The sequence below is a fragment of the Dipteris shenzhenensis genome, chromosome 29 (assembly GCF_047967505.1).
Source record: "Dipteris shenzhenensis isolate YYH24624 ecotype China chromosome 29, Dip_SZ_1.0, whole genome shotgun sequence".
Classification (NCBI taxonomy): Eukaryota; Viridiplantae; Streptophyta; class Polypodiopsida; order Gleicheniales; family Dipteridaceae; genus Dipteris; species Dipteris shenzhenensis.
Genome location: NC_141624.1, coordinates 49,463,537 through 49,489,581, shown reverse-complemented (window position 1 = coordinate 49,489,581; position 26,045 = coordinate 49,463,537). Strand labels below are relative to the sequence as shown.

The 26,045-nt window shown below is 44.0% G+C and overlaps 1 protein-coding gene across 5 annotated transcripts in view; it reads right to left on the bottom strand.

Moving 5' to 3' along the window:
* The window catches only part of EMB976 (Tetratricopeptide repeat (TPR)-like superfamily protein), a 54,574-nt gene that overhangs the window by 8,220 nt on the left and 20,309 nt on the right, over positions 1 to 26,045 (bottom strand). For 4 of the 5 annotated variants that reach the window (XM_087400554.1, XM_087400553.1, XM_087400555.1 and 1 more), the window contains exons 2-7: positions 19,255 to 20,653; positions 18,857 to 19,171; positions 6,242 to 6,346; positions 6,053 to 6,140; positions 5,849 to 5,970; positions 5,292 to 5,356 (exon numbers count right to left, since the gene is read on the bottom strand). In XM_087400554.1, coding sequence (XP_087256680.1) covers positions 5,292 to 5,356; positions 5,849 to 5,970; positions 6,053 to 6,140; positions 6,242 to 6,346; positions 18,857 to 19,171; positions 19,255 to 20,653 — 2,094 coding nt within the window. Of the gene's footprint in view, positions 1 to 5,291; positions 5,357 to 5,848; positions 5,971 to 6,052; positions 6,141 to 6,241; positions 6,347 to 18,856; positions 19,172 to 19,254; positions 20,659 to 26,045 lie in introns of all 5 variants that reach the window. The other variant, XM_087400556.1, reaches the window with a different exon arrangement.

Genomic DNA, 26,045 nt, shown 5'->3' with positions numbered 1-26,045 from the left:
AACATAATTTAAATATGAGAGTTCTTAAATGAAAGGGTTTTCGAAACAGCAAAAAATGAAATAATTTCGAAACTGCCTACAGAAATGGCACTGACATGCCTAATTAAAAATAAGTCTAGTGTCAAGATAATATACTATCTAGTTACACATTTTTTTAGATCTTAAGGATTGGAGCTATCAACATTCCTTACTTTTAGAATTATGAATCAACATCCCAATTTTCTACGAAAAAATGCCACAAATTTATGAGTTACAAAGCACAAACTTTCAGATATAAAGAGCCCCAATGTCCAAGACAAAAAGGCCCATTTTCTAAGATACAAAAAGCCCCAATTCCAGATGTTTAAAGCTCAAATTTTTTAGACACAATGTCCTGAATTTCTAGGAGAAATGCACCTAATTTTTAATGGAAAAATCATCAGCATCCAGAGAGAGATCTTTCTCAGATGTTCCAATTGGTTGAACTAAAACATTTCAGGCATTTCACTGAAACAGGTTTCAGTCCAACTGAAATCCATATCCTCGCAAACAGATCCTGTAGTGCCATGGATGTCTAATCAGCACATCCACATTTGCAACCTTGCAACCAAGAGGTCCATACAATCCTGATAAACCAACTCTTAATTTGCTGCCCACAGGTACATGAGTTAACTGGAAAATCATGAACGCTCCTATAGCCTTCCTCCCAAAAGCTTATAGATGATGTAAGCTGACGTGATATGATATTATGGGATGAGCCATTGTCAAATACAAATAACTCTGACTTAATCCAACATGACCCTAAGCTTTGAGAGAGTCTGTCTCTGATCCATCTGCAACCTCTTAACGGCCTTAATCTTTCTTGTCTCCGTCTCTCCTATTGGCTGTCCCAATCTCTGCTCTTGGCCCTTCCTGAATGGACACTCCAAAAACTTGTGTGCCCCATCACATCTGATGCTCAAGCCTTGTTTCTTATACTTCAGGGTAGTCTGCTGATCCAAGCGCTTCCTGAATGGTGCTGAATTAATGGGCTGAGTCAATCTAGGACCTCCTCCACTAGTCTTAAACATCCTTGACCAATTACAAACCCTGGTTTATTAACATGAAATTTCTGTCTCTTCCTCCTAAACTCCTGTCCATCCCATTTTGTAGTAAATCTTCCTCCTAAACTCTGGTCTATCCCATCCTGAAGTAAAACCTCCTCCAGCATCCCAATTTTCATTGACAAGGGAATGATTTGTTTCCGACTCTTCAGACAAAAACATTAACCTTAAGTTTCTCCCAACTTGATCTTTTGGACTACTTCATGGCAACTGGCAACGTCCATAAAGCTTTAAGATGGCCAACACTGATGTATAATGTCTCCTCATCTTCCTCACATGCTCCTCTCTTTCTTCAACTTAAACTAATCTTCCGCATCCTCAATATCCTCATATTCTTTCAGCATATTGTCTACCTTTAAATTCAACCAGGCTGCACTGCCTCTCCACTTGGGCTGAATTCTTAATCTCCTTCCCCCTTATCCTGGGCTAGCCACTTCGTCCACTTTTCATGGACTAATTTCTCCGATGAATCCTTAAGAGCTGTGTTCATGGCACCAAATTTCTTCTTTAGGTTGGATTCAATATTAGCTATAAAGTCGAAATGCTGATATATATTCAGTGCCTTCTACTTCTGAGTCAGTTGATTGAATTCGATCGACATCTCACAAACTTTTGTTTCTTTGTGAGACCTATCTTGTTTGGTGCCAGGCCTACCATCTAGGGTTTCTCTCCTTTGGTTCTCATGCTGTTCACCATAATGAAACATTAGTGAAGAACATGGACTTTCAAGCAATCACACAACCATGCCCATAGGAACTCCCTAGGCTGACAAAAGGCTATGTTCTACGTAGTCTAAAATTCCTCAGCTGGAAAAGAAAGCAAGCTCTAATACCAGTCAAAGTCACGCTATTGAGGAAGCACAATTTCCAAGGATTACCCTAGCATGCATAGCCTTTAAACCATATCATTCAAAATCACACGGGAAGTCGGGTTTAGAAAGAAAGTTTGACAGTAACACTATGAATGAGGTACAGCTCCTCCCAACGCTAACCCATCGTATAATTCTTTTGTGGGGCTTTAATTACAACATTAATTCAGATCTCCGGACCGATCAATGGACCTAGAGGTCCTATCACATATATCCAATGTAAATACAATAATTCTCCTCACCAAGACTTCGAAAATTTCCTTCCACAGGTGGAGAATGGATGGATAGTACCAGGTGGCCCTTTACCTCAGCCCATCTCAAGGCTTGCTCCTCCCCTTTTAAGGCTGATATCCTGAAAGCTTGTGCCAGCTTCAGAGGTACTCTTCGAAGTTCAGAGTGCTCTCCTTCCTCTCGGGACAAGATTGATAGGCAGCTTGTCATATGGAATGGCAGTATACTTGATGATCATGGCAAACCACTTGGTACTTCTAAGTTCTCATTATATGTAGTGGTCTAGATGGGAGAGAGCTCTGTGGGTTCTTGGAAGGATTTCCAAATACTTCAAGATGATCATTAGACTCCCAGTACTAAGTCACCTTAGAGGAAGTGTAGGGAGCATTCAACAAACTAATGTAGCCTTGGATTAGGTTCTTGGAGGTGATCGACCTCACTCTAGATCTACTTGGCTTGGGGCCTTTACGAGATCAAGGATCCCACTTTAGGTTATGGGACTACGAGGATCAGATAGGGATGCCTTGGTCTTTGATGTTCATTCTAGGGGTGTTCAGGTCGGCTTTATGGAGGTGTCCCCATAAAGTATTTGCAATGGAACATTGGGAAATGGGAATGGTTTGATGCACCGAACCAAGAGAAGAGCCTGCCCTTCTTAGCTACGGGCAATAATGCCAAGAAAATTTGAGCTCGGGCTAAGAGGCTAGCTCCTTAGTGAAAGAACTTTCAGATCTTTGCTAGCTTGCAGAAATCCTTTTCTAAAAATCCCTAAGGAATAGAGAAATCACTCTTTTCTTTTGGCTTTCTATTCAAGGAAGGATGCAATGAATGAGTGGTGCAGTGAGCGAGTGGAGGTCCATGTTCGGGGTAGATTCTACTCGTCTTCATTGCCTTTCTACTGAGGATTCTATTCAGCCTTGCTTATGGGACTGTAGACAAACAAGGATCATCTAGAAGGGGATTGCTATGTTATTGAGAACCTTTATGCCTTCTCCTTTTTTCATAACCTGGGGCTCGATAGCATGGCTTTCTCTTTCAAGGCCTCGGATGTTTTATGAGAGACATGACCCTTCCTGGGCTCTTTCAATTCAACGATATTTGGTTGACTCATGTTCTCTAAATGAAGTTCCGGGCTCTCCTTACTGACCAGCGCATGCCTTTATGGGTACTTCCTGGGAGATTCCGGAGAGCATATCATCGTGGCATATCTGGAGATCCAATGCACAGAGGCCTTGGATGGTTCTCAAGTCCACTCTACACACATTTTGGCCAGAATTTGGATAGATATTGTACACACCTTGGTGGCCAGTTAGGGGAGCATGCACAGGTCTTCCCACGCAGCCTATACCAACAGATTGTCTTCCTCAGGGAGTGGAATGGCTCCCCGGTCTTCTCGAGTCCTCTATAGGTTGAGGTGGCATTTTTAGCCTCAACCTTGTATTTTTTCTAGCTCTCTTACAAGAGCTTGATTTTGCCTTGATAGGGGTGTTAGTGTTCTCATGCCTTGCATGATGTACTAAGCTTTGCTCCTGCGTTTCTTTCATACTTAATAGAAGTCCTTTTTTTTTTAAATTAAAGAAACTATAGAACCAAAGAAAGTAATCGGTAGCAAGAATCTACAAGTGTCCAAATATAGAGGAAACCCCAAAACTCCACGTAGAAGTTTATCTCGGCAAACCGTCAAGACTAAGATCTAGATAATCAAAGACCTAGTACCAATCTACCTCTTAAGCTCTAACAGAATTATAATTTAGAAAATAACTAAAAATCAATAATCTCAAACCCAACCTAGATAAAAATCTTAGAACTATGCCCCCTAAGAAAGAAAATCAGACCAGCCAATCCAGCCCTTCATTTCCTAAACCTTTCAAAAAGAACCAATTCAAACAATCAATACCATTTTAGTCCTCACCCTATCTCCTCGAAATCCACCACAATTTCGTTGTACTTTTACTCCCTCCAAGCCTATAGGGTTGACTGATGAGGATAAGGAACAAAACATAAAAGAAAACAATGTGGGGAGGTCGGTCATATATGTAGGAATTGTCTGAAGCATTCAACGTCTTCTGAGTCCAAGCCCAACAAATCTAACTCCTAGTTAAAACGCATACTATTGATTACATTCATGAGCATACCATAAAGGACATGGACTCTTGAAGGCTATTTAAGCATGGGGGCACTTACACAATCACTAGGCTCTCATTTTGTTTGATCTTGGAGCCATGGATAATTAATGTTATGGCAATTGACCACGGAATTGGGACTCACATAGGTGAGATGGAGGATCCCCCCTGAAATTCACCAAGCTATTCAACCTCTCCAAGGTGAACAGACTAATACAACGGTTCCATATGTGGGGAAATTGAGAATTAACCTTGCACGAAAGTTTCCTCATTGCACACCCTAAGGGATCAAATGTGATTCTTGGCATCATCAGCACCACTGCGAAGAAGTTGTTTACTCGGTGAGTTTCTCTCACATTGTCCACACCTTCGTCTACTTTCATCTATTCTGTCCTTTCTCTCACTCTCAAATCCGCCTGCTCCTTCCCTTAGCCTTTGCCACATCCCCACTCAGGCCCGCTTCACCTCCACCTCAACTCCATCTCCCACACTCAGGCCTCCAGCCCCCTTGCTGAAACAAAGATGTGTGCATTGCCACATACAAACATAGTGACGTCATCATGACCATCATCCCATGCAAATTTCTGAAAGGCGACATTCGCAGTCTCCAGGTGTGTTCTTTTCATAGAAAGGAAAGCTGAAATTCAATTGTACCCCGCAAAACTATCATTCACCATTATGTCCTAAGTTTTGAAGCTTTTAGGACCTATTTTCTGTGAAAGATATTCTGACTACCAGGACACAGGACCAAACAAAAACAGAACGTGGATGATTGCTGCCAAAGATACCCTACACTTTACAAAGTTGGATATTCTCAACTTATACAAGTAACCATTGCCATCAAGTCACACTGCATAACCAAGGAAGCTTAATTGCACACCCTCAACACAAAGTTGCAGTATCAATTGCATCTATCAGTCTGATCCCTATTTCATGCGTGCCAGTAGGTCGTATGATAGAGCTGAGCATGTGTCTGGGTAGAGCTACCTCATGAGGCTTGATGCCCTCCTTTTGCATTTCTTCGAACAGTAGGACAGCGTCCCTTTGTCTCCCTGTGCAGAACACACAGATAGAACACATGACAAGGTTTTCTCAGAGCTTGAACTTGACAGGACCATGCACCACTTTTAAAAGCATTTGGCCTAAACAATAGCAGTGGTATCAATCCGATTGCAGTAAAAGGGGAAATTGTGCCTTGAGATGCAATGCAGGAAAATTTATTTTTCAGAAAAAGAGAAAAATATATATATTATACTGAATGAGATCGTTTTCTATAATGCAATTTCACAGTATATATTATAACACGCAAGTGTTTTATATCTGCAAAACTTGTTTGTGCTAAAACCATAACATAGAATGTGCGAAGCATCATGATGCAATTTTGAAATTGTACATGGATTAACAAAATGCCTATACATTTTTCCTCTAACCTGGAATCGTCATTGCTTTGACACAATGTCTGTGGATTATACCAATATGGCAATATCACAGTACTATATGACCTAACAAAAAAAAAACAATCAGATAGGTTACACATATACAACCTGCTTTTGCATATTGGTTTATCATGGTACTGTAACATATTTCATCCAAACTGTAACCAGAGTTCTTCAACGACTGAAAAATCTCAACAGCTTTATCTATTTGGCCGGCCTTTCCAAAAACTCTGTATAAGCACATAGAGGATTAGCATACAAGCTTATCACATTCTTTTACACATCAGCGTTTTCATTCGGACACACACAGACCTGATCATTAGGCTATAGGTTTTAAGTGAAGGCAACAAGCCCGTTGACTGCATCTCCAAAAATAACTTGACAGATTCATTGATGTTCCCTGAAACCAAGCCTTGTCATTAAACATGTGTACATGTAACCTCAAGTAGGTAGGACTGCTTGAAAAGCAAAAATTGCCTCAAAGCATACACAATGGCATACCCGCATCAAGATTTGACTTGATAAATGTGTTGTAAGCTACTGTATCCAACTGTAAAAATTGTTCCCTTGCACTGTTCACAAGTCCTGCAGCTTCTGCAAACATACCTGACTCCATAACAAGGAAGTGTAGAGCAACAAAAAATTGTTATCCCATAATCCATTGTGTGAAAAAACAAAATCACACATTGTGAAAGTACAGAGTATTTAGATGAGTTGAGCAACATTCCCAAACTGATAACATCAAAAGCAATATTGCAAATGAAGATGTTAAGCCACCATGCATGGCAGGGACTGGCTACCAAAAAACACCCACCAAATTAAAGCACAGCAATAAGTATAGACTACAATACAAACATATGCATCACAATTGAGTATATTTTCTCTCACATGCACATGCATGTCCACATATTTATACACAGTTTTTTCATTCAAGCTCCAAGATTCATTACAGGAAAAGAGCTTCCCAGAAGATCTCCTTTCGGTATTTAACATGTCCCTACAAGATATATATCCCCTTCTTTTATGAATATCTTCTCTCGTAAAGTTTGTAGATGTGTTAACTAAGGGTTTCTTTTTCCTTGAAATGGGAATTTAGTAAGGGGAAGAAAGCGGTTTGATTAATGAGACACACATAGACAGCTTGAGACAATATAACAATGTCCCCCTTGAAATCTAAATAAGAAACCTGTGTCGTGATAAGCCCAATCGTGTCCAAACTCTCTTGCCTGAATGCTTGCACACGTCTCACTCCATTCAATCCCATGCCTCCTCGATAGGGAGGAGGCACACTTACTGCTTCCTCCAAAATCCTGTACCTTACCCATCTCTGATAGAATTTCCAATGAGGATGAACTCTCCCCTTCATCCCTTGGAATCACTGGATGAATGCCACTTTTGGAACCTTTCTCGCCCTTATCACATGCCTTGTGCAGTAAGACCTCCTGCACTTCTTTCTCAACACCCCAGACCTAGGTCTTCTTTCCTTTACTCTTCCATACAATGATATTCTCCTTGCAGATAGATTTTGAGTCTTCCGTTAAACCCTTTCTACTCCTGTTGGACTCCACTAAGCATGTCCTTGTCATGTCATGGGCTTTCTGCTCTAAAGCTGTATCTTGTCTTGGAGAACCATCTCCATCATGTCGACTCCTCTCTTCATTGCTTTGCTGAAAATCTCCCTTGGGCCCACTTATAGGCATACCCATGTCTTTGGCCGTATTCACATGGCTTGACATCAAGCCCCGTCACTAACCCAACTTTGTTGGAGACATGTTGCTCATATGTTGAATCCCTCTCTCTTCTTGCTCAGTTCCGTCTAGAGCAATAAATGCAGTAGTCTCATTCTCTTCCAACAACGATAGCATTTCCAACCTTTGCCCAAGTTGAACGTTGGATGGACAAAAAGAGTAGAGCCTAACCCGCCTTCACAGCCACCCTCATCCACGTTTAAAACACACGAACAACACAATCACAAAGCAAAAGGCATCCATTCAATATCATTGTCTCTACATATACCTTCAGATACAACTCACACTCTGGCCTCACTTCCTCGGAAGCCAAGGAAACTAAAAAAGAACCTAGTGGACCACACAGCCCAACACAAGCTCCTACTGATGACTGAGCTCAAGCTCACAAGGCCCTCAAATTCTCTGGAAAACAAGCTTCCCTTACAAAGCATACCAACTCATGGCCCTCTTGTATCCAAGGTATTGATCCAAGCCTCTATGGTTGAGACCCTCTCCCATTCGAAAGCTCCCGACAACCATTGCTTCAGCTCAACTATTAAGCATCATTCGAGATAGCCTTTATCTCTATCTCCCTGCATATCTCTTCCCTGCTCACTGAATTCACCTTCCGTCTCAGCTCATGTGTTCTCTTCACCCACTAAACTCCTCGACTTCTGCTCCTCCTACAAGCTCACATACCTCTCCTGCTCTCTCGTAGCCCTTCCACTCTCAAAAGCTTCCACATCCGTCACACACAATAGTCTTCACCGTAGCTTTCATTGCTCACAAAACTCTCCTCATCACCCACAACAAACCGAGATGCCAACTTCTCAAGAACCCATCACCGACCGTCCATCAAGGATCATGGATCCTTTCTCCTCTCCAAGGTCACTGGTATCCCTTCCTCTTTGCCATCTTCGACCTCCAAACCAATCCTCTGGTCTGTAATTGTATCGCCTCTCTAGTCGCTCACTCCATGCACAGATTGCATCTCTACAAGCACCACTTCCCTTCATCGCCCATCTCCTTTCACACGACGATAGCTACTCTATGGCTTCACTCTTGTTCATAGAGCTTACGGACTTTAAATTGCATAGTAGAGACGCTTCACCCATTCAAGCATCTTCCAGCAAGACGACCTCTCCTTCATGACGATAGCTGCTCATAGTCCCTCCGCTGCTCTCAGAGCACCCACAACGCTTTGGTCCCCAGCAATCCATAATCAAGATCCCCTCTCTGTCGAAAGCCTCCCTCCCTCAGCCGGATTCCAGAGCCCTATTGACACTGAAGGTATTCCCTGACTTCACATACTCCTTGCGCCATCCTTCCCAGACCACATTCGAGCCCTCGGCCCTCCGTGTAGGATCTTCGTGCCATCTTCATAGTTGCCCTCCTCGCGTATCACCAGCTCACAGAGCTTACAAAGCTCCCCGCTTATGGCTCTCCTCCTCCTCGCTTGTTACGTGAAGATGGCCAGCAAGCAAAATTCCCGTCGTCACGGCCTTATAGACTCCATGCACTCTAGCCCACGTCTCGCAAGATACTCCCTGGGCTCACGTATCACCCCTACTATCTCCTCGTTACCTCAAAGCTCACCACCTCCTGTGCTGTGAGCCTACGATTCCCTTCTCCAGCTCACAACTGCGCCCACCATCACGACCTCTCCCTGTCTATGGCCTCTGAACCCGAGAGGCTTCCCCCAGGCCACCTTCCAACTCTCAGGACCATTCCCCAGCCTGCCTTCTCTCTGGCCCCCAGAGCTCACGAAACTCTCCCTTCTTCTATGATCCTCCCTCGCGTCCAATCTTCAAGCTCCTTCTGAGCCCTTCCGCCATCCTTCATCCAGAAGCCTCCTCTGCTCCACCGAGCACACCCCCTGTCACCCACGACCCTTCCAGCAGTCCTTCACGTAGTATGCCAGCTCATCGTCGAGAAGCTTGCTCTTCCTCATCACGTAGCCACCTGCATGCATGCTTTTTTGATTATGGCCACGTCACCTTTTACTTTTTCACCACTCTCCCACTCTTTCCTTCAAATTATACCAAGGCAATTAGTGCCTATACTCAACCTTAGGCACTCCACCTTTGCACATATCCTGCTAACCAGCATGTAATGCTCAGTTCCCCACAGACTATCACACAACTATGAAGAGTACATGTCATCCCACAACAAAACCTCATCACACTGCTCTGGATTGTCTGGTGATCATACACTGCACTTCATTATCTCCCAGAAGTCCTTGTAGAAGCGTCTTCCATCTCAAGACAATATGTCATCAGTGTGGAGTCCATCATGAGGCTACCCAGAGCTCATTTCCACAACCAGCTAGCTATGTACATAGCTATGCACTCACCCAGCAACATGCAACAAGTGAAAAATATTTTTTCATTTTTATCCACACAACGTCATCACATGTTTCCACCAGGATTTGCTTTGCAAGTCCCGATAGATGCATGTACAAGGCACATGAACTAGACTTATCTCTCAATATCCTACGTATTCCGTAGGACTATCTCACCAAGCGGAAGCATAACAAAATTGTATTGGGTCATATCTCATATGCTGGCATGCATGTGAGAGATGTGGTGGAGAGAGCCTTACTAGGTACACCTGTCCCCTTCTATAGTATATTCGTTCTACTAAAAAAAATTCAAAGGGTGTAATTACATTTGTGGGTGAAGGCTCCGAGCTTTCTAATGGGATACTATAGAGAAAGGCGATCAATCTCCTAGTAGAAAAGGGGGCTGGGTTGATTTAGAGAGAGGGATAGAACACCAAAAGGGGAGGAAAGAGAGGAAGGGAGAAAGGAAATGTAAGATGAAGGAATGGGGTAGGAGATAGAGAAGAAGAGGTGTGTGTGTGTGGTGGGGGGGGAGGGGTGTGTGTGTGTGTGTGTGTGTGTAACGTGTGTGTGTGTGGTGGGAGATGGTGTGTGTGTGTTTGAAAAGCAGGGTGTGAGAGAGAGATCCCGTGCTAGCCCTCGTGCTCCCACGCTGCAGCTGCTTGTTCTCCCTCAGTTTGACGCCCTCAAGGTTCCCTTTGACACCCGTTTTATGTCCGTATGATCTGTCAAAAAATTCGGGAAAAATAAATCGTACTTTCAAAAATCCGTACGATTTTGTCCGTACAGCCAGAAAAGTCCATACAGTTGGGAAAATCCGTACAATTTTGCTGTCCCAAAAAAAAAAAAAAATCGAACTGTCAAAAATACGTACGCTTTTGTCGGTACAACCAGGAAAACTCCGTACAATTTTATACCTGTTGTGCTTTCCTCCTTGTAAAGCGTTGCTGCTTCCAAGCCTTTTCCTTAACTCGAATGGCGGATTATTCCTATGAGAAAACCTTTCACAAAGACAAGTCGGTTTCCAACAAGAAACAAAAACAGGTGATGGATTCACATGATTCCCTTCATGACTCTGCTGAGGCTCAACTTGTTTATGAGGTTATGCATTAAGGGTTTGAAGACACCCGCAAAAGTTGGAAAGATCCACTTCCCACCACTGGCATTATGGTGGAAGTGGATGATATATTTGATCCAGTTAAGGAGTATGCAAAGCATGCCATTATAATTTTCTTCCCAGGACGGAAGCCTGCTGCAGCAGATGTTGGGAATTGGTTGACTCGAACCCTGGGTGATTCTTATGTCAAAAAAGTTCATTATGCAGCGAGGGGCTTTTTTGAGATCATCATGGCTGATGAGGAGCACCGTCAGGTTTTGCTGGAGCACTCTCCTCTCTTCTATGCCCAGCAGATGGTCCATGTCCTGCCCTGGTCTCCTGATTCGGCATCGTTGCCTTGTTTGGGTAGAACTTGTGGATTTTCCTCAATGCTCGTCTTCTCTTCTACCTAAAATTGCAGCTTCCCTCGGTAAGGTGGTATGTCCACCGCGACCCAATGGAAATTCGAATTGCTTCTGCATTTTGTGGGATACAGATCATCCCACTCCAGCTTCATATTCGGTTAATGTGAATAATGTTTCCATGGGGAGTGCCTTTAACAAGCTCATTACAATACATTGGCCACTACCTAGATTATGATAATAATTCTAACACCACCCCCCCCCAGTGCCAATGTGGTGTACAAGGTAGTGATCAATCACCAAAAGGAGATAAGTTTAGGACACTGCGAAATGCCTCAAACTTCTCACGTGGAAGTGCTTTGGTGAAGATGTTTGCAACATTGTCATGTTTTGACACATAGATCATACTAATCTCCCCTGCATGCAACTTCTCTCTGACATAATGATAATGAACCCCAATGTGCTTCGTGCGAGCATGAAACACAGGATTCTTTGCCAATGCTATAGCACTTTGACTATCAGTGAGAATTGAAGGAGGACCCTCCAATAAGAGACAAAGATCAATGAACAAACGACGCAGTCAAACACATTCAACTGTCGCAGTGAAAGCTGCCCTGTACTCAGCTTCACATGAGGAAGTAGCCACTGTAGATTGCTTCTTGCTCAGCCAAGAAATGCAAGCTCTACCCAAAAAGAAACAATTACTACTAGTGGACTGCCTGGTATCATAGTCTCCAGCCCAATCTGAATCACTGTAAGCATGCATCTGCAAGTCACCCCTCCTGGGAAACATCAAGCCAAAAGACTTTGTGCCTTGCAAATAAAGGAAGATGTGTTTTACAGCCTGCCAATGTGTTGTCTTTAGGCTGTGCATATTCCTGCTCACCTGAGATACTGCATACTGAATATCGGGCCTAGTATTACACAAACAGATGAGGCATCCAACAGCCTGACTGCTGTAAAGTGTAACATCCACTGATTCACCTGCATCATACATAGTAAGCTTCAGCACCGGCTCCATGGGAGTGGCTATAGGCTTACAATCATGCATGTTGAACCTACCCAAGAGTTTCTACACATACTTCGATTGAGACATAACAATGCCACGCTTGTCTTATATAAACTAGATCCCCAAATAAAAATTTAGCATGCTCAAATTTATCATGTCAAATTCAGATTTCAATTGAAATCTGACATTATTTCCTCATTTGACCCTGTGAGCAACATGTCATCTACATAAAGAATGATGACCAAAATATCCCCCCCATCCTTCTTGATGTAGAGGGTGCTTTCCGTGGGACTATTATGTAATCCCTTGCCAAAAATGCATCAATCTTGGCATACCATGCATGTGGAGCTTGTTTTAGTCCATATAAAGCTTCGTTTAGCTTGCAAACCTGAAGTGCATTGCCAGAAAGTTCAAATCCAGAAGGTTGTTTGACATAAATCTCTTCCTGCAAGTCCCCATTAAGGAAAGCTGTTTTTATGTCCAACTGATGGACATTCCAAGCAGCCATGGCAATAACTAACCGTATGGTGGTCATCCGGGATGTAGGAGCAAAAGTCTCCTCATAATCTATGCCAGTCTCCTCATAATCTATGCCCTTCTTCTGTGCATAGCCTTTGGCAACCAGCCTTGCCTCATACCTGTCAATGGACCCATCTAGCTTCCGTTTCACTTTGAAAACCCACTTGGTACCAATGGCATGCTTACCTGGTGGCAAATCCACAACATCTCAAGTCTGATTTTTCTCAATGGACTGCAATTCATTGTGCATGGCATGCATCCAATGCACATTATCCTTTGCTTCTTCAAAAGAGTCAGGTTCTTCTTCATCAAGAAGAGTACCTGCATAAGTTGTCTCAATTGAAAGAGCCCCCCCTGCGTGCCTTACTGCACTACGAGTCCTGCCACGCAAAGGTGCCTCAAGCCTACTCTCCCTCAGAGTCTGTAGCAACCAATTCGGGACTGTTTTGGCTGCACGTATCTCTTGAATCTCTTGCCTGACAACTTCATCCACACCCGGTGGAGGTACAAAATCAGCCTGTGGCTGAATCGGGGCATGTGGATGAGGAGGAGGTTGCTGTAAATTCTGATTTTCAGCATGAGCCTCAGGTGGGGAACCAAATGCTATAGGAAGCATCCCCTCAATAACATCATCTGAAGAAGCAGGAATTGTAAATTCAGCATGTGTATGTGCTGAATTTTCTGAAAATATAACATCTCTACTCACAAAAATCTTGCGAGAAGCAGGATTGTAGAGACGATAGCCTTTGCTTTGTGCATTGTACCCAACAAAAATGCATTTAAGTGCCTTATCTGACAACTTGTGTCGAAACTCCATAGGCACGTGGGCATATGCAACACAACCAAAAACTCCCATGCCATGCCTCGTAGGGAGTGATTGTCTTCAAAGCCTTTGTGGGAGCCCAATTCAAAACATAGTTTGCACACATGAGGCCTTCAAGCCAAAACCTGTGAGGCAACTTTTTACTGGTAATCATGCATCTATCCATCTCCATAAGAGTGCGATTCTTGCGCTCAACTTTGCCATTTTGCTGAGGTGTAAGCCTCACTGTAAGCTGATGCATGATGCCTTTCTCCTTCAAAAATGCCTCAAACTCATGGGACATATACTCCCCCCCTCTATCTGTGCGAAGTCTCTGCACCTTGAGTCCTATCTCATTCTCAACCATAGCCACAAAGTGTTTGAAATGCATAAACACTTCTGATTTTGCCTTACAACCATAGAACCAAGTATAATTGGTGAAGTCATCTATGAATGTAACATAATAGAGATAACCACCAAAAGCAGGTGTCCTCATGGGACCGCAGACATCACTGTGTATGAGCTGTAATTTACGTGTAGCTCATACTGCACCATCCTTCTTAAAAGGAAATCTATGCATCTTGCCAAGGATGCAACCCTCACATGCATGAGGAGGAGGTGACTCCAAAGGAGACAATGCTTCAACCATAGCATGCTTCTGAAGTGTCATTAAGCTGCCATAGCTCATGTGCCCATACCTGGCATGCCATAACTCCACATTCTACATCATAGCAGTGGGAATGCTCACTGAAAGTGCAAGATCTGATCTTTTCTCATATATATCAAGCTGAAAAAGACCCCAATACAAAGTGCCAGACAACATCAAAGCATAGTCGTTCTCTTTCTCTCTAACTGCACACTTAGCATCATCGAATATAACCTGAAATCCTCCTTTATTGAGAGAGGACACTAAAAGCAAATTCTTCTTTATACCTGGCACATAGAGAACATCTGAAATTCTGAAATCTGTGCCATCAGTGGATGTAAGGATGATGTCCCCCACTCCACACACTGAATAAGAAGAATTATTTGAACAAGTCACCTTCTTTTTAGTAGGTGGAGGATGCAAAGATGCAAAAAGGCTCAAGTGATGTGCTTAAAAGCACCACTATCAAAATACCAAGTATTCAGTGTCTCATTGACACTGAGAGAGCATGCATCCTTTGAAGGATCATAACTGCAAGTCAAGAAAGCATATGGATCATCCTCAATAATGGCTGTAGTATCTGAACTACCCACTAAAAAATCTGAAATGCAAGACAAAAAGGCATAGTGCTCTTCCACAAAGTTGGCTGTAACATCTCCCCCATCATGTGCATTAGGAGCTGATGCATCGGACACAGCCATACCTGAATCCCTTTTCTTTTCTTTAGCTATGCGCTTCTTGCATTCACCAGTATAATGACCTGGCTTCTTGTAGTACTAACAAATGCCCTTCTTTTTAGGCTTACCTGCATCACCCTTAGCCCTATAAGAGGGTTGTCCTGAATCAGCTTTATGCTGATGTGCGGGCTGATTGGCATGTTGCTTTTGCTACCCTTTTCCCTTGGGCTTAAACTTAGACAGCATGGCATGCTCGCCAGCCCCTGTTGCCATAATTCTTCATGTCTGCTCTTCCTGCAACAAAAGTCCTACCAACTCGTGAAAAGAGAGAGGATTGCTGCCCCCCCCCCCCCCCCCCCCAAAGACAAATTCAGCGAGGTGTGGAAACCAAGATAGGACTCAGGAAGAGAATTCCAAGTGATGGTAATCATCTCTGAATCCGGAATAACTTCATCAATATTCAGCAACTGCTCCCTCAAATCCTGAAGCTTTGTGAGGTAAGTATTCATGGAATCTCCCTCATCCATATGCGTATGAGATAGCTCTCTCTTCAAGAAGGAAACTCTGGCATCATTTCTTGCTGCAAACATACTCTCTAATATCTCCCAAGCTGTCTTTGAGGTCTTGCATGACTGAATGTGAGGAATAATGAACCTCTTGACAGAAAGAGAAATTATAGATAGAGCTTGTGCATCTCTAGAATCCCATCTTTCCTGCTCTGCTGTGGGAGCCACTAGAGCAGCAACTGCTCCAATTACTTGTGCTACATTTTGATCTCTACCCCTGCCTCCAGCTGTAGGAGTGACAGGTGTAGCCATAGAATCTAGCCTTGCTTCATCTCCATTGACACAATCCCAAAGATGTCTGCCAACCAAGATGTTGCGAACCATAAAACTCCACAAGGAGTAGTTGGTGCCATCCAACTTATCCTCCTGTGTGAGGACTCCAAACACCTCATTGGAATTGCTCTGAGCCATTTTCGCCAGATAAACTAAAAAACACAGCAAACTGAACAAGTAAAATCCCTTCCTCGGATGTAAAATGCACAACCAGAGTCTACCAAAGAAAATTTGCCCTCAGTGACCAATAGTGTCACAGCCTATCAAAGGCTTGAAATGCACCACAATGCTCTACAAATGCCCAAAAAATCTACAAAGAAAATCTGCAAAAAGTGGCAAAAGTCTGCAAATTTACTCGTAACCACACAAAGTATCCACTAGGACGCCCGCCGCATCCGGTGCGCTCCTATGGAGTACTTTGCCATAGTCACACTCGACTAAAAAATAATAATGTCCAAAGCAAGATATATCAAAAATATAATTTCCGTAACAGCCACTGATGGCTTGCCTTGAATCATCCGTGAGAGCGGGAGAATTCGTAGTCGCTCTACTCGAGCCCACTCTGTGTCTGAAAGGTCTGGCCCCCAACAAGGGCTACCATACATGCCAACTGGTCGGACCAAGAAGTCAAAAAGGAGAGCCTTGGTCCAAGGGTCCTAGTTGTGTGAGTGGAAGCACTGTCTCTCTAGTAAGGCAAGTGAGGCATAGCCCCTGCTCAGACAAGGTCTCACCATGAAAATCGATCCAGAGAAGACAACACCCAGATAGGTATATGAGGAGACAATCTCAGCCGGTGATCCGTCAAATGTGAACTGTTGCACCCTATGCATGGCTGCTCAAGATGTGTGGAAGATCATAACCTTGGCCTTGCCAAGGTTGACCTTCAAATCATGTGACTCATTGAAAGCCTGCAATGAATCCAAATGTCTCCAGAGGCCTACGGCATAGGAGGACATCATCTGCGTACAAGAGGATCTAAATCAGAGTATGGGCAAGACAGTAACCAGCCCCCCTTAGTGCCCCCACCCATTAAGGTCTTGAGCTCATCTATGTAGAGGCCAAACACACTTGGTGACAGCAAGCAACCTTGTTTGACCCCGATGGTACTCATAATCTCCTCTGTCCGCTCAGCACATGTCTGAACTCGGCCTGAGACTCTCTCAGAGAACGCCATAACAACCCATGTGATCTCATGGTCATACCCTAGCTCCTACAAAAGCCTAATGAGGCGGGCCCGTGGGACAGTGTCAAAGGCTTTGAGGAGCCACAAAGCAACAGTACACCCTCTGCTTCCATACCCTGGCCTCCTCTATGACACTCCTGAGTGTAAGAACGTGATCTATGGTCCCGTGGTCACACTGGAATCCTGTCTGCCCCTCTGCCCTAAGTCCGTGCATCTCTGCAAACCGACTGACCTCTGTGTCAAGTACTAATGCATAGATCTGGAACATGACATGCCCAATCATAATCGTCATGCAGTTTTCTCGGCTCATGAGAGCCCCTACCTTGTGAATAGGTGTGATGGTATTAACTGTCGAAAGCCAAGGCAAACTGCTTTATTGAATAGCTTTGCTAAGATCGAGGCTAGGATGTCAATCCCGTATGCAATAAGCTCAGTGCAAAGTCCCTCATGATCTTTCACTCGGACATTGTGGAGCTTCAATGCTGCATCCTTGACACCACCTCTAGTGAACAAAGTGCAAGTGGTGGGGCGGAGTGAGTGTGAGAGATCGGGGGCAGGCTGGTGGGGAACATCATACAAGCTACATGCATATGTGTGCCAGAGTTGAGTGTCAGTGAGGGGAGAGGATAATTTTCGCTCAAGGAAATTTCGTCCCTTGGAGTTGTTGAACAAGGTGTTCAGTAGCTACTCCTCGTTTCAATGGACAAATGCCTGTTTTTTCCAGCGTACTAGACAACAGTGTATCATGTCGTGTTCGCTCAGAAGGCTATGTTTGGCCTCGAGTCGCAGCTGTCGGCGAAGAGCCTTACACTCCACATCATACCGACAATTGCACATGATACATTCTTAAGGCCTATCTTTGATGCGCTTTTTTACCCCTTCTTGGCATATATTTTAATTCACTCATCCCCAGGTACATTTCCACAATTAGATGCACCAAGGCTTTTGGTCTTAGATCTATCTAGCCAGTGCGTCACCCCGATGACCTTGGCATTATAACCTTTTTTACCATATACATAAAGCACAACAAAAAACATTATCTAAAATGTCCATCCTCTAAAGGGTAATGCCGACAGACCATTACGAGATCATGCTATCTCGACAAGAGCATAACATAAAATGCCTGGCAACTGAAGGGAGAGACTCTTGCCTTACTTCTCCACGTATACAAATGCAAATGCCTCATAAATAGAAAGCCTACCAAAACATTGCCTTCTGAAGTATACATGTAGATATCACCAGGTAAATTTTTAGTATGCAATTTAATAACATGTAAAATGCTTTAACTTGTCTGTCAATGTTCTATATGTCATCACAAACACTGTTCTTTGCCATCTACCCACCCAACTGAAGTTAAGAAACAATCACAATGATGCTCCAAGCACCGGACAGGCTACACAGGTCTTCCTTAATCCTTGCATTTGACGTTAAAGTTCCTACTACAATTAACATTAAGAAATCAAAGATAGTTGATGTATCCAGAAAGCAAAGCCAGTCAATTTTCTAAACATGCCAGAGAAAAGGACACCCAGTGCCTTGAGACTTACTTCAAAGGAGCAATAGCTTCTGAAGGTCTGCCAAGCAAAAGAAGCAGCCCATATTACACATTTAAAATTGGCTTTACAAAAGCAACATGGAGAAACACTGCAAGGCCTGCAGAAGTTAATATGATAGTGGTCTGGATGTAGCACTCAGTGATGTCCGTAAGCCTATCCTCACAACGCAAAAAAATTGTGCACTTGTATCTTCTCTCCTCCACTTGTGTCAAAAATGTTTTCAGATTATGAACAGGCTTAGCAATAAAATCACAAAAACAATTCAGCAACCTGAATTAAAAAAATGCACATGCATGATGCATCAGCATGTAGCAACAAGTATGACAACATGGACTATAGAATGTAAAGAGTATACTAACCAGCTTTGCTGTAGGCATTGACCATCATGGTGATAGTCACGTTATCAAGGGCCAGACGCAAGTCCCCCATTTTTTCAAACAAAGAATGAGCCTCTTTCAACTCACCACATTTGATGCAAGCATCAAGCACTGAATTAAGAATACGTGGGCTTCGAGATGAACCGCACATGGACATTTCCTGGAATAAGTCTATAGCTTTTTGACATTGTCTTTTCCTTCCATACATAGCTATCATGGATATAATAGCTTCCTCATTTGGCTTGATGCCACCCTCCATCATCTGGAGATATAAATGATCCACTTTGTCTAGTGCACCTGAAAAACCTCAAAAGAATCATGAAATTGCTAATACAACAATTTCAATATTTTTACAGTATTGCAGATCCAATATTCCTCACCTTTTCTTCCAAGGTCTATAATGAGATTGCAGTAGGCTGACACATCAGACCCCATTAAAATTCTTGACAAAGCCATAGCCTTTTCCCTTTTCCCAAGAGAGTCATAAATATTGAGCATAACCAATACTGCTGCAGCATCAGGATGGTCAAGACTATTGAACAGATGTTCTGCATCCCCATATCTTTCTGTCTTCCCATAAGCCTGCAATAGCATGGTTTTGATAACTGCAGTGGGAATCAAACCTTGCTTTTGCATCTCATTATAAAAATATTCTGCCTGTTCAAGTACACCCGCACTGCAAAAGAGGTTAATGATTGCACCATAAAGCTCTTCATCATATTTAACATGGGATCTTTCTAGATTAGACAGTAATTTTTTGCCCTCATCAAAGAGGCCCATGTTTCTGTACAAAGTAAACATGCATGTGAATGCAACAGTATCTCCAAACCCCTTATTAAGCATGGCTTGAAATGCAGATTCAGCTTGATGCAATTTTTGTAATTTTATGAAGCATTGCAGTACAATAATCCATGCAAATTTAGTCATGGGTAATCCTCGAGACTGCATCTCTTCCAGGAGCTCTATTGCCTGAGAATATTTTCCAGCTTTCATCCGTACGTTAGCCACTAAAATGAATAATCTATCTGTGACCATGAGTCCAGACTCATGCATTTCTTTGAAAGCATATTCAGCATCTTCAAACATGTCCAACTTGCTGTAGATAGAAATAATTGTACCATAGATAACAGCATCTGCTGGATAACCCTGACTCTGCATTTCCGACAAAAATGTAGTTGCAAGTTGATAGTTGCCTGCTTCACTGAAGAGATGCACCAAATATGTATATGTGTACTTACTTGGAACCAAGCCTTGTGCTTTCATTCTTTCAAACAATGTCAGCACATCATCCTGTCTTCCTAGTTTACCCATCATGTTGATTACAATGTTGTAAAGAATCTCATCTGGCAGATGGCCTGCCTTTACCATATCTTCAAAAACCTGCAAAGCATCTCCAAACCTACATTCCTTTCTATATGCATTCACAGCTATTGCGTAAGTGTAATCGTTTGGTCTGACACCCGAATCAAGTACATCTTCCCACAGATGGATTGCGTCAACATATGAACAAGCTTTATACAATGCAGAAAGCATGGAGTTCAATACTACAACAGGCGGAACTTGGCATTGACCTCGCATCATGTTATAAAATCCCATCATACGCTCGATTTGACCCAACCTAGCATATACACAGATCATGCTACAGGTCATCGTTTCATCTGGCTCACAACCTTCTTCGTCCATCTCTGTGTACAGATCTTCTGCCAGATCAAGTCTACCTGCCTGACCATATATCCTCAGCAGAATTGTATATGGAATTACACTTGGTCTGTAGCGCGTCTGCACTTTAACAGAATCAATTTCAAAACCAGTTGCATTTCTCAGAAAAATTAATTCCGCAACACTTGCTGATGTTACAGGTACAGTGCGATGAACCAGAACACACAATTAACATAAACTTTAGTGAAAGATGTAGCCAACCCGCTTTAACTTTAGTTGCTTCACCAAATTCAATAGGAAAGTTGTCAATCTTGTGAGTTGTGAAAAATATATCTACGGATACTGTTAAGAGTTCCAAATAACTTGCCCTCAAAAGAGAATTATGAATCATAGAACATAGCGTAAACCACAGTCCCCATACCCTCTAGACTAGCCACCCGACTGAGCAAACCACTTCTGTAGAGTCATGTACAAAGAGGCTCGTCAAATTTTTGAATGGTCTTTATGCAGCTTCACACTCAGCTCAACTCCTGCATTTTGAAAAAATCATGATTTGTGAAAGAGTGTGCAGTCCCAGGTTCTTGAGTCTGAGGTATTCAGTTAATAGCATGATCCTAAGGGCTTTTTTGTAAGAAAAAAAAAAACATCTATTAGAAAGCTTTGAAAAAAAAATGATTCAAATCAGCAATCCATGGCACACTTGACCGATCAGAAAAGACAGCTATCTGCCTCTTTCACAAGATCCCAGCTCAGTACATAGAGTATCCCGGAAACAAGTGCCAACAACTAAAGAGAAGCACTTTACACAGTGGATCCCTCAATCCTTGACAATGTTAAAAGTGTCTACAGGCCATACCTTGCAGAACTGCTCCTGCATTTCAGCGGTCTTCCTAGACCCCTCCATACCCTGCTCCCACGTGGCTCGCAAGGTATAGATGATATCTGATAGGCTCCTGTCAAAGGCTCCTGTCAAGCCTAGGAATTTTGTCATCAACATATCGGGCTATGGCACACTGATTTTCTCCCAGCCAAAAACTCACGTACGTTTTCAGTGTAGTTTCTATTAAGCTGTAAAGTTCCATATCCCTAGATAGATCTCGATGCCACATGCCACATCTTTAAGGCTTATCTTTGATGCACCAGCTCGACCCCCATATACATAGAGCACAACACAAAATACTATAAATGTCAGTAGTTCAGGGCTTATGTTGGACCTCACCGCCAAGGCCTTTTACTTCTCCATAGGCCCCAACAATGCAACATTTCTATGCTTCTTCACTATTGTTTTATTCTTCCTTCATTTCAACCCTTCCTATATAGTGGATGCTATTCATCGCTCTACTATTTTATCCGTCATTTATCTGCTGCATCAGTAAATATGTGTGTGGCCTTGCAGATTTTCTTGATGTCATGCCTCATTTCACAACTGGCGAATGCCTCATCCCATTTTTGTAACCAACTCTCGAGCTACAGTGTGCCATCTGATCAGAATACTTTCTGTGTCTATAATTTGCAGTGTTCGTCACTTTAAACTTCACAGGTTCAATGGTATATATGCCAGATTCTTGCTTTATCAGAGCATTTCCTTTCTCCTCTCTGGATGGTCTCGTAGATGTTAGAAAATACCCAACAGAGGGTACACGTAGCGGAAGACTTATAGTAATGCCCAGGAGCTCACACAGTGTGCGGTGTGGGTGTGGAATCACAAACTTCTTTACTTATGTGCATTCAATAGGTGTGCAGACTCATCAATAGACAATGAACCAAACTAGATAGAGAAACCACCAAATAATATATTTCCGTCCACAAATATGGACACAATACAAAATAGACAGATCCAGAGTCCCACCAATGGTGTGGTCCTCTGATCTTACCACAAAGTCCTTCTCCTATCTGCTGGCTATCTCTAGACTAGAGTCCGCATGCTCCACCTCGAGCGTAAGTAGACTTTCCGTCTAGGATGATCCTCTCCACCTTGCTGTCTGGGAACCAGCCTAGGTGGGCAGCTTCCTGGCTAAGTCTGCAGCCCTGCTAGCACCTCTCTATCCTCCTAAAAGTAGGTCCAGAGGGTGGCTACCTGCTGCTCCTTTCTGCTCTGGATCTGCTGCTGCAAGTGATACTGAAATGAGGCTAAATGGCCTCTTTATATAGGCCCCAAGGCCTGTACCAAAAAACCGACTCAGTCTGTAAAAACCGACTCAGTCTGTAAAAACCGACTCAGTCTGTAAAAACAGCCCTTAAAGGGCTCACAAGTCAGGCCTTTTATGGCCCAAACTTCCAGGGCTTTTGGCCCTCCATTCAAGGCAAATATGCAGCCTATAAAAGGCCTGCCACCTGCCCACTGACAGTCACATTCCTTGCTGCAGATCTGAGCCTGTCTCAGGTGTTAAGAGATTGGAAGGAATTGGCCATCTTCGAAGGCAGAAGGGGCAGTATGGGTGCTTCTTCAAATCTCGGACGCAGATTGCTAGAAGGTGGTGGACAAAGAGTACTGAAGCCAGAAGAGTACCTGCTTGAGAACTCAGCGAGAGTTCATGGTCCAGGTTATCTGGATAAATTCATTGGTTGCAGACCTTGCCAAAGGAAGGACGGGTTGAAACAGACCCTCAGAGCATGGTGCCTGGAAGACTCCAGGTTGTTCACTCATTATGAGGGGGACGACTGGAAGATCGTGACGGCTGGGTTGCTCAAGTTCAGAGGCGGGAATGTGACTGAAGGAGGTGGTACCAGGAGGTGCTACCAGAGACGGACCTGTGTACCAGGATGGTGTGCGGAAGCAAAACCGGACCTGGTGGAGCAGGAGCCACTGGATGAAAAGCCAGGAAAAGATTTCGACACCGAAAGGTTCCAGAGGACTACGACCAGGGAGTTACTGGAGCATCTTCATCGACGTGTTGGCATTGGGCTGAGATGTGTCGGTGAGAGGGGGTGTTGGAAAGGTCGCCGCCCCATCTGTAAGCCCCCATATGAGGAGAGCATGGGGGGAGTGAACCTAAGCACAAAAGCGTGGCACCCAGGTGCTAGTGAAGGGACTGGCAGAGGCAGCTCAAGGCGTCTTCATGGCAGGATGCAGTCACGGAAGAAGCGACCTGGATGGCAAGGGTTGCGGGCAGGATCCCGACCTGCAGCAAGCCCTGAACAAGGCGCATTGACAGCAGCAGGAATAGCAGTACTTTGGGGCCTGGATACAAACCTGGCAGGCCAGCACAGCAGGCTGGAACAGACCTCACATGGAGGCAGACAGTGGCGCAGGGTCACGCAGCAAAGAGGGGGATCAGAGGCTGGACTGGACCCTATATTTATAGGCCCTTGAAAGATGGGCCAAGGGCCCTTATAATGTGTGCCCCAAAAGGGCAGCCCACAGTCCCATAAATGGGGAACTGTGGGTTCGGTTTTTTGTACAGACTCAGTCGGTTTTTGTATAGACTGAGTCAGTTGGCTGGCCAGGCCCTTGAGGGCTATATAAGGAGACCATTCAGGCCTCATTTCAACATCACTTGCAGCAGCAGATCCAGAGCAGAAAGGAGCAGCAGGTAGCCACCCTCTGGACCTACTTTCAGGAGGATAGAGAGGTGCTAGCAGGGCTGCAGACTTAGCCAGGAAGCTGCCCACCTAGGCTGGTTCCCAGACAGCAAGGTGGAGAGGATCATCCTAGACGGAAAGTCTACTTACGCTCGAGGTGGAGCACGCGGACTCTAGTCTAGAGATAGCCAGCAGATAGGAGAAGGACTTTTGTGGTAAGATCAGAGGACCACACCATTGGTGGGACTCTGGATCTGTCTCTCTTGTATTGTGTCCATAGTTGTGGACGGAAATATATATTTTGGTGGTTTCTCTATCTGATTGGTTCATTGTCTATTAATGAGTCTGCACACCTATTGAATGCACATAAGTAAAGAAGTTTGTGATTCCACACCCACACCGCACACTGTGTGAGCTCCTGGGCATTACTATAAGTCTTCCGCTACGTGTACCCTCTGTTGGGTATTTTCTAACACCTTCCTCCACCTTATTGCTATCCAGTCCTTTGTCACAACTGAACACTCGGTAGACTGTGAAGACCACAAGGATCAGTTAAAGGCAAACATCCCTTTGATCGCAGAGCTGCACCTAGGTCCCTAGATGCATTTTGGTGATACGTCACTCAAATAATAGGCAGATCATGCGCAGCATCGGCCGCTTTAGCAAAGCATCACTCTGACCATTTGGCAACTATGTGCAACATCAGGCGATAAGGAACAATACCTATTGACTTGCATAAACACACACCATACATCTATCGTCGCTCAGCCCTCACATGCTATCACCTCTTCACAGAAATACGAACAACAGTGCTTACTGCTCCAACAACACAAGGGTACATCTGTTCTGAAGTCTAGTCACTGACAATCGCCCATCCAATTGGCTTTCTCATGTCAATATTCAATTCACCATCTTGTGTAGCCCATCATCTCCTCAAACTTTTCCACAAACGGTCGGTCAACACCTTAAATCATTGAGCAAATGATTCTCAGCATAGATGTTCAGCGTCACCAATTAATACTCATCCATTGCACAATCATTGCCTATATTCACTCAACAACATGATCCATCGACAAACGAAGCCTGTACGCAAGCGTGTCTAAATATCACCACTACAAACCCCCTTCTACGTTGTCGACCGATCCCAAGCCAAACAAACCAACCAGCCAAGGATGAGTACAACATCAAAGGAAATTCTTTCAAGCAATTCGACACCCCAATTGTAGCAATTTACATTTGTCATCAACATTGATCGCCGATTTCATTTTTATTTATCTTGTAGATTCACCTCTGGGATCTCACATCGCTTCCCTTATCGATGCCCACAAGCCCTCTTCGCGCCACGCATTGCGCTTTGATACCAAAATGCTAGGCTCTGACAAGCGTGGGCAGGAGCAGGGGCGCGTCATACAAGAGCAGGCTCGTGCTGTTCAAGACCAGGCTGATCTCATTTAGGGACTCAGATAGGACATCTCGCAGCTCCGACAGGAGGTCACCGCCATACGCACAGTCCCAGAGAGCACTCCAGTTGTTGAGGCACAAATTGCGAGCATGCAATTTGCAATTGAGGAGACTTCCAGATGGGTCGACGTGACCAAACGGGAACCCGCAAGGGCAATCATTTCAGCTACCCTCATGGAGCAACAGTAGCAAGCCAATAAGGCTCTCAACATCATAATACGTGGGATCCTGTGCACTGAGGCTACACCGATGACAGATGCGACGGCCTTCGTGGCCACTAGTAGCTGAGCACAGGATCGAGAGGACATGGCGGATGGATAAAGACCCCAACCGAGAGCATCCCCTAATCATACGGTTCCATGATGCTCAGGCACGACTTTTGGCTTTACGACGTAGGTCAGCCCTACGAGACCAGCCAGCGATCTCCATGGATGAAGACCTCATCCCACTACAGGTTGAGGAGAGGCGCTCCCTGTTGCAACAACGGGATCAAACCCACAAGGAGGGGAAGTGGGCAGTAGTATGAGAT